Here is an 18,299-nt window from a genome sequence, read left to right on the forward strand (position 1 = left end):
GGGCATAACTGTAATTTTGTCACCAAAAATTAAATTCAATGAAAATTGCTCTATATTATAGTAATATAACATCAACTGATATCAATTATTTCAAACACTTTTTAACCTCAAAACAGGGACATGAATATGTGATTTTTGGTGATTAAATAATTATTGTCTTGAAGACATTAATTTTTCAAGGTTATGTATTTGGTTCCATAGGGGTCCTGGTTAGAATAGGTCCTCAGTACCCCCCCCCCCGGGATCCTGGTTAGAATAGGTCCTCAGTAACCCACCCACCCCCCACCCCCGGGATCCTGGTTAGAATAGGTCCTCAGTACCCCGTACTTGTCGTAATAGGCGACTAAATGGGGCGGTCCTTCGGATGAGACCGTAAAAACCGAGGTCCCGTGTCACAGCAGATCTGACATGATAAAGATCTCTCCCTGCTCCGTAAGCGCAGAGCATATGCCTGAATTTTGCAGCCCTTCACCGGCAGTGGTGACGTCTCCATGAGTGAAAAATTCTCAAGATGGATATACAATCGATCTTTATATATTTCTTTACACTAAAAGTGGTTATTCTAACGTAGTTTTATTAGGTTAATTTCTCTCTTCTTCTTTTTTTTATACAATAAATGTTTTTATTATAGTCATTAATATGTATTAGTGAGGAGGGGTGAACCATGTATGAAACAAGTGCCTGTGGTATATCCTATGCCGTTGAGAAATTTTGAGGAGGAAAATGGTTGCCATCACTATCACGGCTTGTGGGATTGAATACATCACCAATTTCTTGAAAACACTGTTTTAATATCCACAGATTCATATTGGCTGATTGGTGGAAACCCCTTTTTTGATAAACAAATGTTTACGTGTACCCTATTCTCTTTAGAGAAGTCGAGAGGCATAGCCTTCATGAAGGCTATATATGCCTCTCGATCGGCTTCTCCATGCAAGTGGGTGTAATTTAAACCGTGTAGGCCTATTTATTACCAAAAAACGTGTCAGTATCTTTGTGAAAACGACTTGAAGGATGATTTTTGAGAGGATTCATATTTTTATTTATTTTCTTTAAATTTCCACAATCCGGAAGATCTCTTGCACAGGACAAATAGCACTAATTATAAATAATGTCAACAAGTGCGCGCCTTACTGTAGAAAAAAAAAATGGAGAAGGACAAGGTGATAGTGGAAAACTTTATCAACGGCAAGTTTGTTCCCGCGGAGACATACATCGATAGTTTTGATCCATCAACGGGAGAAGTTTGGGCAAAGATACCAGACAGCGGGGAGAAAGAGGTCAACGCTGCTGTCAACGCCGCCAAGGCCGCGTTTTCAGCGTATGTGTTATATATGTTTATGTATTCTTTTTTTCATGTATACGATGATGTCACAGATTACGATTTACTATAAACATTTTATTTGATATTTAGCATGGCCACACCACCATGCACCCCTCGGCAGATTAAGAACCTGCAAAGTAAATCGTAAGGCAGTGGGTTATTGTTTAGTGCAATCTAATCCAATCAGAATTGAGAGCAATGGCACACCTACTTCGGTGTCCAGGGCCACAGGCACCTGAAGCATGGATAGCGTGTATAGATCTTATGTATTCACACATACACCTCTACCCAATGAAAAAATAAATATGGAACCCCACTGTCAGATCACCTTCATTAAATTCGTTCTGCATAGTCAAGTTTTCACTTTCTTAATGAGATGACCACTTATTAGTATCTCACAAGTGGTCATCTCAAAAGCTTATAGAAAGCAGAAACTGACTGCAGGGTGTGTTCGAGTCCACTGTTTTTCACACAAGTATACAAATTCCTGCTGATCCAGAATGCCATGCATGCAGTACATATTACGAGAACAGGTTTGAGTTGCAAGTATAACTCACTCCACCAATGTAGGTTAAGTGTGGTCAAAGAATAAGAACAAGTTCATCTCATCATTTGTGACTAAGAATGTAGCATCAGAAAAACAATGTGCGTTCCAGGTGATTGGTGGGGAAATCACATTTAGGATAAATTATTGGTTCCATGTTCTAAGTTTTTGAAAAGAGCAATATATATTAATGTGTGCATGCATTAATTGAATATTTGCTCTCTTCAATATGTCAGTTTCAAGATAATAGTTCGTTTGTGTAGGAGGTGCATTTCTTAGTGGAACTCTGAATGTGGACCGAGTCAGGACCTACAGCCAGTGATCGAGGAAGATGATAAAATGTATTAAAAGCGTCTCCTTTTTAAATATGTATACTGTAAGAAATACTAAACACTATAGAAAGAAATGGTTTACCAATTTCAAAGTGGATATATCTACCTGAAAACAATGTCATTTTAGCGAATATCCTGGAAATGATATGTACGACCAATGAAATAACAAGATAAAATAAGAATTTGATGTATTGAATTACTCCCTGAATCTTTTTTATTCGTTTGTGTATCATGTAGTCGAGTTTGGATGATGAAACTTTGTATGAGAAACTTACTGAGCACATTCACTTGGGGGCAAGATCAAAAGATCGATGTCGGATGAAAATCAAAATTTAGATAGGAAAGGGGGGGGGATAAAATATCCCGTAAGTTCTGTCGTCTGACATCGATTACACCTAAGTGGAAAAAGAAAAAAGACAAGCGATTGTTAAAAATCACATAATATATTGCATTTTCATGAACATTTAATAGTTTTAATGTACACTTTCATTTGTGAATAAATAAATTATTTAGAAAAGGTAAACAGAGTGTTATTTATACTCCTATGTTTTTACTTGTTAATCGATTAGTTTGAACATTTCTGATGGAATCATCATAATTATTTAGTTTTAAAGGGGGGTGTGGGTCTTGGTAAAAACTATGTTAATTTAGTTTTTTTGTCAGAGTCTGACAATGAACATTTGATCTTGGCCCTAATGCAGTGATGAATATTTGTCCCACTCCCACATGTAAACAAATTGTTTCGCACCATACTTTGCACAAGAGTTTTCCAAAGGGAAATAACTCAGATTTATCTCAGAACCAGTGTATTGAATTGTAACACACATCAGTTCAATTATTGATATCATCAATTCATTTGAAGAGAGCAACAATTCAATTATAACACTCATCAATTCAGCAGAATAATTAATGCTATCAACAATTCAATTAATGTACTAGCTGTGCAGTATAGAGGTGTGTATTGCTCAAGATTTTCCGATACGATGCGATACAATATTTTCTGATGCGATATCCAATATATTACATTTACAATGTAGTTAAGCATTTTCTGAAGTAAAATATCAAAATAAAAAAAAATGAAGTGGTTTAATATCTTTTATTTCATAACAAAACAATGACAATTAAAGTCTGAGGAAACTCCAAATTCACAATGTAAAAGTGGGGATTAAAGTCTGAGGAACCTCTGATGTCACAATGTAAAAGCGGGTATTACAGTCTGAGGAACAATCTCACCAGAGGGCGTTACGCTACACCCCAGTGAAGCTTGCGTAGCACGCCCTCTGGTGAGAGAATGGTCTGAGGAATCGTGTTCCTGTTAGAAGCCATTTTTAAATTATGAACTTCGATCCTGACTATTAAAAGGGCTATTTTTAAACCCGACATTGTATCGTATCGTCGAAACACCGTATTGTATATCGCTGGACAGGCGTATACCGGTGCATTTCGATATATTGATTCACCCCTAGCACTGCAGTAATTCAGAATTGAAGATATCATTAAATATTTGAACAGATCTTTAATTTAATTATATTGCATGCATCAAAAGAATTCCCCTGAAAGTATACCGAGTTCTGACAAAATACTATAATACTATTCTGTTCTATAAAAATGGATCATATTTGTTGGTGGTGGTGGGGGGTGGGGGGGGGGGCATATGTCAGTGCTCAGACCACTGTGATTGGACAATTTCCTCTAAATTATGGACTCGATCATTTTTATTAAAATTTTATAACGAATCTACTGCGTAAGTTTAGGACGGGGTATAATAATTGAATCTTAATTGTGTCTGTTTGTCTGATCAGCCATCTCTCATCCATGATTTTGTTCAGACATTTTCTAAGAGGCTAGTGCATGGATTTTCCTGAAAATTTGTACACTCTTTATAACACTTAATCAATTATTGATAAATATCGAGGCCAAAGGAATTTAGTGTATCCTGTAATTTGTATTCAGGTAAATCGTGAGTAATGTAGAAAATCTTGTCTCTCTGGTTTCCAGCAACATTTCAATTAAGTCAAGTGTATATTGTGTTACAATACAATACAATACAATAAAAGCCATTTTTCAAACACATCTAATACATGTACATACATTTTCCATTTATTGTTAATCATAAACCATGTAATTTGAGGGTACCTTATTTTTAGGGCCTAGCTGATAAAAACAGTTCCTCAAAATATAAATTTATACAGTTATAGGAATCCTTAGACATACATTGTGTTATTTATTATTCAGGCTTGATCAACAAAACCAGATATAACAGGGTTTCTGACCTCGGACAGTCTCGATCTCCAGTCACCATGTGTTGTAAATGTTCCTCTAGTGGTCCGCCACATATTCAGAGTCTAAAAGCATTCCAAATTTGATTATGGCTACCTTTGATTTTGATTTACATACATTTACCAAATGGTCTCTAAAATGGCTGCTTCCCAAGCCACCTCTAAAGTCATGCAAAACAGTTTTTGAAATTTGGAGTAATCCAAATACCATCAGTTTGAATTGGCGGAGATGATTGACTTAATTCTCTAGAATAGTTGCATTCCCAGTCACTGTGCCTGGTACAAGTGTTCCTCTAGTGGTCCTATACACAAGGGTGGTTACTTTTGGGAGTGATATGAATTTGGAAATGATAGGCTGAAGTTTATTCAAATCAGATAAATGACTCATGCAGGCTCTAAAAACCCTCTTGCTATTTCCACTACACTCTGTTGTCACAGTGTTGCACATAACAAGGTCATGTGACTAGTTTACTAAACTTAGAAATAAAATGGACATTACTTGTCTCAGTTTCATTATATGCCAAATTATAGTGTCTCTATATAGGTATAAGATTACAAGTTAGTTTTTTTTTTCTCAACAGATGGTCCAGCACTCCAGTTATAGACAGATCAAAGGTGATGCTGAAAATTGCAGATCTGATTGAGGCAAGACAGAATGAATTTGCAGAGTGGGAGTCACGTGACCAAGGAAAACCAATGTGGTTGACTAAAACTGTTGACATTCCACGTTTGATGCACAACTTCCGAAGCTTTGCCACTGCAGTACTACATAATTTAAACAGGTAATGTCACCAAGAACAAAGTTTTAAAGTTTTGATTTTGAAAAATCCTGTCGCTGCATCTTGTCAATTAGATATGTGTAAGTACATATGTATTAATAATGACTACCTGGTATGTATAATCTGAGATCTCATGCTTAGAAACAATTTCTATGCATTCACTGTATTTGGTGAAAAAAAAAGGCTGTATTATTTCACAATATGAAAGGACAAAAGACACTTGCGGGACCAGAAGGATGCTTTTAAGGGTAAATATTGTAAATGATCCATATAGACATTTAGTTCCTCTAATTACATTCAGATAAATTGTAAATGTTGACCTTCTGTTGATAGGTCATCAGTATTGGAACCTGTGAATGCCGTTAATTACACGGTGAGAGAACCAGTGGGCGTGTCAGGTCTGATCAGCCCCTGGAACCTCCCCCTGTACCTCCTATCCTTCAAGATTGCCCCAGCCATTGCGTCTGGGAACACTGTCGTTGCCAAGCCCAGTGAGATGACTTCAGTGACGGCATGGAAACTCTGTGAGATATTTCAGGAAGCAGGTTTGTGATGTTTCTGGTTTTCTGTTAACCTGATTGATTACAACTCGCACACTTTCTCTCTCCAGTACCGTATTCAGATTACAACTCGCACACCTTCTCTCTCCAGTACCATATTCAGATTTTTAGCTCTTCTGAGCCAAAGGCTCAAAGAGCTTATGCTATGGCCATTTGTGCGGTGTGCGTAAACTTTTTAGAAAAAGGGCTATAACTCAAGAACCCCTTGGCCAATTTTTTTCAAATTTGTTACAGGGTATCATTGGCCCAAGGGCTTTCATACATACTAAATAGAGGGATGTGACCCTTTAACAAGGGGAGATAATCAGGAAAATACAAACAAAAGTAGTGGTTGCTAAAAAATCTTCTTCTCAAGAACCACAGGGCAGATTATCACCAAACTTACACATAAGGATGAAGATATGTTGTAGATTAAAAATTGTTCAAGGCATTACCCTGGGGCAAAGGGCGTGGTCTCAAGGTCACTTCAAAGTTGACCTAAATTTAAAAAAATTTTAAATTCCTTAAATCTTAGATATTTTAGTCATTATAAGGACTAGGATCATCAAATTTTGACAGTTGATGCATCTTAGGACCTTGTGTCAAGTTGTCTCAAAAGTAGGTCACGGTGACCTACTTTTTGAATTTTGCAGGTATTTATTTTAAAATTAATTTTGATGCATATCTTGGACACTTTGAAGCCCATGATCATCAAAACTTGTCAGTTGGTGGATCATGGGACCTTGAAATGCGTCAACTGAAAAATAGGTCACCGCGACCTACTTTCTGAATTTTATGGCTTATCATTTATAGAGATATTTTAAGTTGTTATTTCAAATACCGAGAGGTTTAGAATCATCAAATCTTGTAAGTTGATGCATCTTGAGGCCTTGAAACATATTTATAAAAAAAGTAGGTCACAGTGACCTACTTTTTGAATTTTGCAAATATTCAAATTTCACATTTTCAATTTTAGATGCATATTTTGGGCACTGTAAAACCTAGGATCATCAAACTTTGTCAGTTGATGCGTCTTCAGTCTTCGGTTTGTGTCGACCAAAAAGTAGGTCACCGTGACCTACTTTTGGTATTTGACAGCTAAATTACTATATTTCAGACACTATTTGACCTACAATCATCAAACTTTGTCAGTTGATGCATCTTGAGTCTTCGGAGTGTATCGACCAAAAAGTAGGTCACTGTGACCTACTTTTGGCATTTGACAGTTATATTTATATATTTCAGTCACTAATTGACCTACAATCATCAAACTTTGACAGTTGATGCATCTTGAGTCTACGGAGTGTGTCGACCAAAAAGTAGGTCACCTTGACCTACTTTTGGAATTTGACGGCTATATTTATATATTTCAGTTACTATTTGACCTACAGTCATCAAAGTTTGTCAGTTGATGGGTCTTGCATGTTCGAAGGGTTTCGACCAAAAAGTAGGTCAACTTGACCTGCTTTTGGAATTGGACACCTATATTTATATATTTCATATACTATTTGACCTACAGTCATCAAACTTTGTCAGTTGATGCGTCTTGCATGTTCAAAGGGTGTTGACCAAAAAGTAGGTCACCTTGACCTACTTTTGGAATTGGACGGCTATATTTATATAATTCAGATACTATTTGACCTACAGTCATCAAACTTTGTCAGTTGTTGGGTCTTGCATGTTTGAAGGGTGTTGACGAAAAAGTAGGTCACCTTGACCTACTTTTGGAATTTGACGGCTATATTTATATAATTCAGATACTATTTGACCTACAGTCATCAAACTTTGTCAGTTGATGGGTCTTGCATGTTCGGAGTTCGCTGACCAAAAAGTAGGTCACCATGACCTACGATTGGAATTTGACAGCTATATTTCAATATTCAGATACTAATTGGCTTAAAATCATCAAACTTTGTCAGTTGATATTTCTTGGGTTCTCAAAATGTGTAAACCAAAAAGTAGGTCACATTGACCTACTTTTTTTTTGAATTCTTAGGATTTAACTAAAGATTTAGAATACTAAGAGGCTAAGAATAGAAATGGTGGGGTTGTACAATTTATCAGAAGAGCGATTCTAGGCCCTTGGGCCTCTTGTTATGTTTTTATGTGCCTATCCAAGTCTCACATCTACAGAAGAACATTATTCAGTGATGGGATTTAGGAGAATTTCAACATTTATAATGCTTAAATCATCTTGCCCCCTAAAACTAGATTACTTCATGTCCTGTGTGTTTTAGAGGCCGTGTCATACTGAGTAAACTCCTGCTCCACGCCGTGTCATACTGAGTAAACTCCTCCTCCACGCCGTGTCATACTGAGTAAACTCCTCCTCCATGCCGTGTCATACTGAGTAAACTCCTCCTCCACGCTGTGTCATACTGAGTAAACTCCTCCTCCACGCTGTGTCATACTGAGTAAACTCCTCCTCCACGCCGTGTCATACTGAGTAAACTCCTCCTCCATGCCGTGTCATACTGAGTAAAATTCTCCTCCACGCTGTGTCATACTGAGTAAACTCCTCCTCCACGCCGTGTCATACTGAGTAAACTCCTCCTCCACGCCGTGTCATACTGAGTAAACTCCTCCTCCATGCCGTGTCATACTGAGTAAACTCCTCCTCCACGCCGTGTCATACTGAGTAAACTCCTGCTCCACGCTGTGTCATACTGAGTAAACTCCTCCTCCATGCCGTGTCATACTGAGTAAACTCCTCCTCCATGCCGTGTCATACTGAGTAAACTCCTCCTCCACGCTGTGTCATACTGAGTAAACTCCTCCTCCATGTCGTGTCATACTGAGTAAACTCCTCCTCCACGCCGTGTCATACTGAGTAAACTCCTCCTCCATGCCGTGTCATACTGAGTAAACTCCTCCTCCACGCTGTGTCATACTGAGTAAACTCCTGCTCCACGCTGTGTCATACTGAGTAAACTCCTCCTCCACGCCGTGTCATACTGAGTAAACTCCTCCTCCATGCCGTGTCATACTGAGTAAACTCCTCCTCCACGCTGTGTCATACTGAGTAAACTCCTCCTCCACGCCATGTCATACTGAGTAAACTCCTCCTTCAAGCCGTGTCATACTGAGTGAACTCCTCCTCCACGCCGTGTCATACTGAGTAAACTCCTCCTCCACGCCGTGTCATACTGAGTAAACTCCTCCTCCACGCCGTGTCATACTGAGTAAACTCCTCCACGCCGTGTCATACTGAGTAAACTCCTCCTTCAAGCCGTGTCATACTGAGTAAACTCCTCCTCCACGCCGTGTCATACTGAGTAAACTCCTCCTCCACGCCGTGTCATACTGAGTAAACTCCTCCACGCCGTGTCATACTGAGTAAACTCCTCCTTCAAGCCGTGTCATACTGAGTAAACTCCTCCACGCCGTGTCATACTGAGTAAACTCCTCCTTCAAGCCGTGTCATACTGAGTAAACTCCTCCACTTCTGGTTTATAGTGCATCCTTCTGTTCAGTCTGTTATACTGTATATGTTCCTGTTGCACATGTCTCGGTCATTTTCATCATTCATATTGTGGATATTTTCTTGCATAACTGATCTTACCCAATCTCTGAATGATCGAGGCAGGCTACTGACAAATAAGTTGTGTTACTTGGGTTTCAACAATCTCAGTTTAATGGCAGCATTTCGCAATTTTATGGCCATTATAATGATCTAATTTACCAATACAACCTGCCATTGGGTAAAATGCTGTCTAATATGTTTCAAATCAATTGAGGCCGTTCTGCAAACTGATTTTGAAAATGAATTACTCTATTTACCCAATTGAGATTTAGGGCTCATGGTGGATGTGACCGGTCGACGGGATGCTTATTCCTCTTAGGCACCTGATCCCACCTCTGGTATATCCAGGGGTCCCCGTATTCTCAACTCTCTATTTTGTATTGCTTATAGGAGTTATGAGATTGATTATTCTTCGTTATCTTAACCTTTACTTACTGAATGAAACTACGTATTGAACCTTACATTGTTTTAATGTTTTAATAGGTATTTTGTTGGTATAAATATAGTTTTTGTTTTATTTTTGTATACAATTAAGGGTGCACTTAATGGTTCTTTTTACCCCACTTGTTAAAATGTCGAAGAAACATATTTTTCAGGTGTACCGCCTGGTGTGATCAACATTGTGTTTGGGGTTGGTCCCCGTGCAGGAGAGGCCCTTGTTAAACATCCAGATGTGCCCCTCATATCATTCACTGGTGGCACTGTCACAGCCAAGAAAATTCGGGAAGTTGCAGCTCCATACTGTAAAAAGTTTTCCTTGGAGGTATGAGAAGCAAGAGAAATCTGAATCCAACTCTCTATGATTGTTGTACATGTATAATGAAAGATTCTAAGGTGGTTTTATTTTATTTGTATTTTTAGACTTGCACATTTCACTTGAATATTCATATAATAAATATATATTATTACTACAGTAACTTGATCCGAAGAGTCGAATCACGAGTTGACAGGCGCGGATCATCAGATCACACGAGACGCAAAGTGTCGAGTTTGATCTGATGATCCGCACCTGTCAACGAGACGTGATCCAACTCTTCGGATCAAGTTACTGTAGTAATGATAAATTTATTATATAACCCCTTTTGCATTTTAAATCAACATTTATAAGATACTAAATGCAATCCATATTATCAAAAATACAGACATACAGTGAAATTATGTTTTGTGTACGCAGTTTTGTTTGTGACGCGGTCAATATTTTCCACACGAAACGTTGCGTTGATGCATTGTGACGTCATCAGTTTCAGAGGATACTGATACGGAATCAGAAAACCAGTGTGTGATCCGGAAAACCGGATCACATGCTGTGAAATCCACAGTATCAAAGAACAATACATTGATGGGTATATAATAATCCTCAATATCAAATACCCCACTCTTCATTTTACACAAGCTATGGATATAGAAAATGCACATCTTACTATTTCCTTATTTTAGAATACAACTATTCTTACCTGTGTGTGTTATGTCTGAAACTTAATGTTGAAGGAGAGGAAGAATTACGTGAGATTGATAAAGAAAGGGGGGTAGACATAGTTTTCTCACATTATCACCAGTGTGAGATAGACTTTACTCATGTGAGACAGCCATGTGAGATTTTTCTGTCTCACACTGCTGCGACGTCATTTGATTGTGACGTCATATATTTTCTATGATTTACGTTACACGGTGAAGATTTACGTTACACGGTGAAGCAAAAATATTTTGTATTGTTATCTTTAAATTTTAATGTATATAGCTTTCCGTTGGACAACCTTGGGTTTTTTAGTTTACACTTACAGTGTAAACCATTTTCGGGTATGTTCTTTCTGCCAATCTAATTAGTTTTTGCATCGAAGTTCAAATGAGGATTTTGATAATTTAGAATTTTCTCAAAGCTCCTAAATTTATGCACTAAACTGTAGGTAAAATGTGAGAAAAATAATCCTTCATTATTTACTCGTGTGGGATAGGGAAATTCCACCTCTGGAACAAGATTCGCTGTCTTGGACTCGGCAAAGCCTCGTCCTAGACTGCGAATCTTGTCCCCTCGGTGGAATTTCCCTATCCCACACTCATACTAATGAAGGATTCTATTATTCTATCTCTCTAAAATAAGAAAATGTATAAGAATTCGTTCTTATGTATCATAATTTGACATCACAGGTTTCCCATAGTGAATTTTCACATTTATTCATTATCTACATTGTATATACAGCTTTTTAAAAAGTAAATATTTCTCATTAAGGTGGCTCATTGCACCAACATTTTATTTCATGACATGTTAAAGCACCTTCTATGAAGTATGATTTTACCATTGAAAGATTGATACAAGCTCTCGATTATTTTATATGAGATTTGGGAATTTTTTCCAAATTGATAAAAAAGATGTTTTGTTTGCAATATAAGAGCTTGTAAAATACAAACTTCGCTTTGAATTGATGCATGATATGAATATCTAAATATAAATATCTGCCAAGATGACTCATGTAGATGTTCTAATTTTTTAAATAAGATATATATTAGGCCTATTTATGAGAATTATAATGGTGGCTTGTTAATATATTTTTTTAATTTATGGCTAAAATTTTCAAGAAACATGTCATTTGGAAAAAAGATATATTAGACAAATACATTTTAAAAAGAAATTGAAATAAGATAACCAATATTCAGACATGTGCTATTTTATTTTTATATTTCAACAAAACCTGAGGAAAAAGTACCAATCCAGATCACTGATTTTATGCACTTTTCATCAAGAAATTTACAGACAAACTACCTTTTGTATTATTCCAGAAAAAACACCAAAAAAATGCACATAAAGTAATTGAGAGCTTTTATCACTCTTTTGGTGGCGAATTCATACTTCATATGAGATGCTTTTATGATCGCCGTTGATAAAATTTTGGTGTATTGAGCCACCAATTAAGTTCATTTTAAAATAGTTTCTAAGCATCAGAATATTTTTATGCTTTTGCCCCCATCCACGTATAGAGCAAAATTTACTTAGTATACAGTGTACCATATATTGATCTTTAAAGATTTAATATGGCTGTCATATATGCCTATACTGATCTGCATTTCAGCTTGGTGGGAAAAATGCTGCAGTGATCTTTGATGATGCTGACTTTGAGAAGTGTTTATCCACAACATTGAGGTACAAAAATGTAGTTATATTTAAGGAGTGAAAGTAATTATACCCCACACAACAAAAATATAGTTATATTTAGGGAATGAAACAATCTAATTAGAATTAGACCTCAAATTTCATCTCGCTCTTCGTTTCTCTTTGTCTATCATGAAAGGAGCGACAAACAGAAAAGAAGAGCGAGATGAAAGGTCTAATTTTAATTAGATTGGGAATGAAAGTAATTATACCCCACACAACAAATTATCCCCCACACAACGAATTTAAGGAGTGAAAGGAATTATACTCCACACAACAAATTATACCCCACGCAACGGAAGTTGCAGAGGGTATAATGTTTTTGACCTGTCCGTCAGTCCCTTTCTTGTCAGTGCAACTCCTCTGAGACCGCTCAACAGAATTTCATGAAACTTTTGTAGTTAATAAGGACACACTGTGTAGATGTGCATATTCCCAGAAAATTCTGATTCAATAATTTTTCTGGGAGTTATGCCCCTATTGAACTTAGAATTTTGAGCCTGTCTGTCCTGTTCTTGTCAGCGCAACTCCTCTGAGACCGCTCAACAGAATTTCATGAAACTTTTGTTGTAAAATAGGGACACACTGTGTAGATGGGCATATTCCCAGAAAATTCTGATTCAATAATTTTTCTGGGAGTTATGCCCCTATTGAACTTAGAATTTTGAGCCCATCTGTCCTGTTCTTGAAGTAATGCATAGCATTACCATTCATGATGTGAGGCATTGTCAAGCAATGTTGGAGTGTGGGGTATGTGAGCTTGCTCACTTCTGCTTTCTTTCATTTTTATTTGTTGTATACAATATAAAGTAAGTTGAGGCAGTTTATGCATTATAAACCGCAAAGCAAACAATGGCAATAGCGAATATGTTCTGACTCCAGGGCATGTCCAAACTTGGTATATACATGTAGTTTTTTTGTGTAAAACATTTAAATGGCATCTTTTATGCTATTGATAGAAATTTGAAACTAAATGGATATTTAGAAGGAGCAGGTGGCCCTTTACAAAAATTGTAAATTTGATGATTCCAGGGGAAGAGGTTTGGATTATAGTGCTGACAGATCTTTTTATCATTTGCTCATCACCCTCCTGGTATTCTGATTCTCAGAATGAGGCCAATATATAGTGATACATTAAAATGTATTTTGTATTTTAAAGAGCACATCTTGTTTTATACTGCTGCTGAATATTAGAACGAAGCTTGGATATACAGAACACAAAAATTATTATACTGCTAGAATCGCAGCCCATGAGAGTCATGATACTTTCAACTAGGTGACCTATAAGGCCTGTGGGCCTCTTGTTTTAACAGCTATTGTATTCAATTTAATCAAAATACAAGTAAAGTCATGTCGTATTCTGCAAACTTAAAGGAGGATATTATCAAAATTTCAAAAACAAAATAAAAGAACAACAGAAAGTCTGCAGCTGGTGTTTTATCCTTGAAATGTAAGCACACAAACAATGGCAATACTGCTAATGCATTATTCCAGACCATTTGTAAGATATTTTGTGAATAGGTGACCAGGTCCATTGGAAAAAGTAAAGTAAAAATAGAATTGTGAGAGGTAGGAAATAAAAGTTTTTATTGATACCTACAATATTTATGCTGTTAATTTTACAGGTCAAGTTTTGTCAATCAAGGAGAGATCTGCCTTTGTACAAGTAGGATTTTTGTCCAGAAGCAACTATATCCAAAGTTTCTAGAAAAGTTTGTGGCTGAGACAAAGTAAGAAAAATAATTACCTCACTGTTGGAGTTGTTGGAGAATAGCCCCCAGGTCAAAACATCTTATTGGAGAATCAAGATGGAAGAATGAAATTTATATTTCCAACAGTATTTTAGATTGGATGGGTTATTCTGCAACAATTCTGACAATACTATAAACCTTTCTATTCTATCACTGTAATGTCTGCTGAGCTTGATCCTCCATATAGAAAAAGCATGATAATTATGATGTCAATGGATTTAATGGAGATTTTACACAGATGGCCTTTGATGATAATCATAATAGTATAAAACATCAGGCACATAGCATTGTTTATCAAGGAGGAAAGGAAGAGGGGGGGGGGGGGGGGGGGCAATTGTTGGAGAAGTTGACTTTACAGTTGTCTCAAATTTTGGATATTTTCAAGCAAAAATAATTTTTTAAATACAAAAACTTAAAGAAGTAGGTACAGTTTCTAAAGTCATCTGGCCCAAAATATCGATGATTTAACTTGGAGGTCAAACCCTGGCATTCAAATAAGGAATAGATTAGCAAACCCAAAATTCGCTCAGTTTGATCAGCAAAATGATTTGTGTCATATGATGAGAGCTTGAAGTTGGCATAAAATTGCAAAACTGCCATTTTCAATGAAAATACCCTCAAATTCAGGTGGTTTTCCTTTCAGAAAAGATGCTGTGCATGCGTCGAGCAAATTCATATTCAACCATGTTTTTCATCTTAAAATAATACACAATATATATCATTTTCATTTTGCTCGACAAATGCGCACATCTTTTCCTGAGCAATAATCTGTATGACATTCGACAGTTTTCAGACATATTTTGAGAAAAAGGCAGGAAATGTCTTATTCATGATGTCATAATGCTATCCATTTAGGAATATCATTCTGATTTTGTTGACAGTATACCTGGCATATATTTTACTTTCTTAAAACGCTGATTAAGGTTAATTCCAGACACATTTTATAGAGAGAAAATTTTTGGGCCTTTTTATGTATACAATCGTACCTTGCTCTTAGGGGAAGAGGCGGGAGCATTCATTTTTGAAATTCGGTAATTGGGTTCTATTCACCAGTTTAATCTTTGATACATTCTTACCATTCAATTCTACTACAACAAAAATGGGGTGGGTGGGGGGGGGGGGGGGGTGGGAGGGAGGGGTCACCCAATATATCTTACTTAGTAACTCATTTTAATGGATACTTGATTGAACATATATGGTCAAACATTTAAAGATAATGATGTATAATATATTGATTGTTATTCCACCCTGTAGTGCTATAACCTGGTGCCAAGACAACACCAAAGTTATTTTACAGGTGTATTGATTCAAATAGCATGTTTTTTCACATCAGTCAAATGAACAAACAATTTCCAAAAAGGTAAAATGGAAGATAATGGCTTTATTGTATAAATCAAGGGTCTGAGGGAATACCTGGTACACCTATCTAACGATGTAAACATAACAGGCAAAGTGGTGGCCTGGCGTCAAGCACCAGCACTGGAGATTCCAAACTATGGACAGACCACCCTTTTGAGATTGGAAGAGTTTTCAAGTTTGTCTATTTACCCCATTTCCCAGAGATTGCACCTAATTATTAGTACTACATGTATTTCATGTACTCCTGTGTATAGAGGTGGAGTGGGCACCAAGGCTGTACGACTTGAGTGAACCCAATCTAGAACTACACCATTTTGACCTTTCTACCAACCAATGCCCTCTTTCTTCAATGGCAGATGGGGGGAAACAATAGGACAGACAAGTTAAAAGCTTCCCGATGATATGCCTCAGACCTGCCACAGACATTGATGTAATGTTCTTCCATACTAAAAACATGAATCACCTAGTGGCAACCCATTAAAATTTATTTACTAACAGTTGTAAGGAAGTTTGACCTTAAAAGATTGTTTAAAAAGGTATGATTTCCCTGTTCCATCATACTGAAACAAATTGTTATTGTAGACTGAAATATTGTTGAGAAAAATAACACACACACACACACACACACACACACACACACACAAAATGTCCTGCAATGCCATAATGTTCTAGCATGCCAGAGGATATCAGCAGGTAGATCAAGATTTTTCCTGTATGTGTTGATTTAACAAAACACCCAGCCCAATAAGATATGCTTTGTTTGGATTAATTATTACAGCTTACTCTGATTATATTGAAATTCAGCAGACTAACCCTTTTCCTTCAATGTAACTGATATTCAAAATAAGCAAAATTGGAGGGCACACTTGATTTTCTGGGAGAAAAATTAGAATCCCCAAACAAGTTGATTGAGGTTGCTGTTGTGGAACTGGCAGATCGCAAAATAAGTGGTGTAAACGGAATCAAAATGGTGGTGACGGTAATATGTTTCAATGGTGGCCATTTTAATCCTTACAAACATAGTACTAAATCTATCGAGCTTAATGTCACTCAATGATAAAGGCTGAGGTCTACGTTTCAGTGGATAAAATGATGTCAGAATTTTGCTTATTTATGCCATTGCATATTTGGATCTGAACCTTGCATATCCATGTAATGAGTGATTTTACTGACAAATTTCAGAAGGAGAGACAGATCAATGAACTGCCCCCCCCCCCCCCCCCCCCCTTATATCTTATTTTTGAGTTTCTGAGGCACATGTCAGCTGATAGGGTTGAATGTAAGTGGTGACACACGGTTGATATTCTCTACATTCATGCCTGCATCAGTATCGGGGATGGCCATATCGGTTTACAGAACCTTACATGTATTTAACAAGAAATAAAAATTTTATTGTAAAATCATTAAGATTTTTTTTTAAACCCTTGTGGTACTTGGAGTCCCAATCTATATAGCTTGACAGCCTAAAATGCTTTAATCATCAGAGCTAACCAGATTCTGTAATTATATTTGATAAGGATGAGAAATATAGTGCGGCTGTTTATTTATGCATTTGTGATGGATGTACAGAGAAACATTGATTGAATTTGTTTGTTTTATAGAAAATTAAGTGTTGGTGATCCAAAAAATGAAAAAACCTTTATGGGAGCGTTAATAAGTAAAGAGCATTTGGCAAAGGTCAAAGGTTATGTGGATTTTGCAGAGAGGGAAGGAGCAACGATTTCTTGTGGCAAAGAGGAATTGAAGTTAGATGATCACAATAAAAATGTAAGGATTGTTAATTATTTTCTTGTTTTATAACCCATTCTAGAATTTTCCACTCATACAGAGACATCTCTAGCTTTATGTAGTCCCTTATTTTGACTTGCGTGTGGCACTCGAGGCTGTTGCAATGAGGTTCTTTCTCATGCTAACACCTACCATGACATGGACCTCCGTTTATAAGGTCATCCGAAAGATGTGACTTTCAGTTGTAATGCTGGGCACTTAATGAAAGAACAGTACGTCACATCTTTGGTTTGATGTGGCTGCTGGGATTGATAATCAAACTGGCACTTCCTGGTTGCAAAGCAAATGTCCTAAACGCTACATACGTCACTGTAACCAGTGGGAATTTATATTTGTAAGTTTGATATTAATTTTTTTTTACCAGGCCTTGTTGCAAAGCAAATGCCCTAAACACTATGTCACTGTAACCAGTGTGCTTTAAATTTGTAAGTTTGATATTAATTTTCTTATCAGGCAACTTCATAATTAAGTACACTGTATGTGTGTTGTACATGCAGTTAGAACCATCAAGGGTTCATTTTTATGTCCCCTTTAAAAAAGAGGGGGCACATTCTTTTGTACCTGTTGGTAGGTGGTTCTGTAGACCAAATCTTGTCTGCTCAATAAAAGAACCCTTTGCTTGACAGACATCAAACTTAGTACACTGGTACATCCTAAGAGATAGATGACCCCTATTGATTTTGAAGTCACATGGTCAAGGGTTAGTCCACTCTGTCCATAGGAAGATATTGTCCGCTCAATATCTTGAGAACCCTTTGCTTGACAAGCATCAAACTTGGTACACTGGTACATTGTAAGGCGTAGATGACCCATATTGATTTTGGGTTCACATGGTCAAAGGTCAAACTGAATATAGTCATATATTGTCTCCTCTATATTTTGAGAATTATTTGCTTGATTGATACCAAACTTGGTACACTGCTACATTTTAAGGAG

At 36.9% G+C, this 18,299-nt stretch overlaps 1 protein-coding gene across 1 annotated transcript in view; it reads left to right on the forward strand.

The window, feature by feature from the left end:
• The first annotated feature begins 1,121 nt into the window (after window positions 1-1,121).
• The window catches only part of LOC125646201 (2-aminomuconic semialdehyde dehydrogenase-like), a 21,293-nt gene continuing 4,115 nt past the window's right edge, over window positions 1,122-18,299 (forward strand). The window contains exons 1-7 of the mRNA XM_056141993.1: window positions 1,122-1,321; window positions 5,061-5,261; window positions 5,592-5,803; window positions 9,917-10,083; window positions 12,386-12,456; window positions 14,091-14,195; window positions 17,177-17,372. Of these exons, the coding sequence (XP_055997968.1) occupies window positions 1,149-1,321; window positions 5,061-5,261; window positions 5,592-5,803; window positions 9,917-10,083; window positions 12,386-12,456; window positions 14,091-14,195; window positions 17,177-17,372 (1,125 nt within the window). The 5' untranslated portion in view covers window positions 1,122-1,148. The remainder of the gene's footprint in view (window positions 1,322-5,060; window positions 5,262-5,591; window positions 5,804-9,916; window positions 10,084-12,385; window positions 12,457-14,090; window positions 14,196-17,176; window positions 17,373-18,299) is intronic.

This window comes from Ostrea edulis, chromosome 6 (assembly GCF_947568905.1).
Source record: "Ostrea edulis chromosome 6, xbOstEdul1.1, whole genome shotgun sequence".
Taxonomy (NCBI): Eukaryota; Metazoa; Mollusca; class Bivalvia; order Ostreida; family Ostreidae; genus Ostrea; species Ostrea edulis.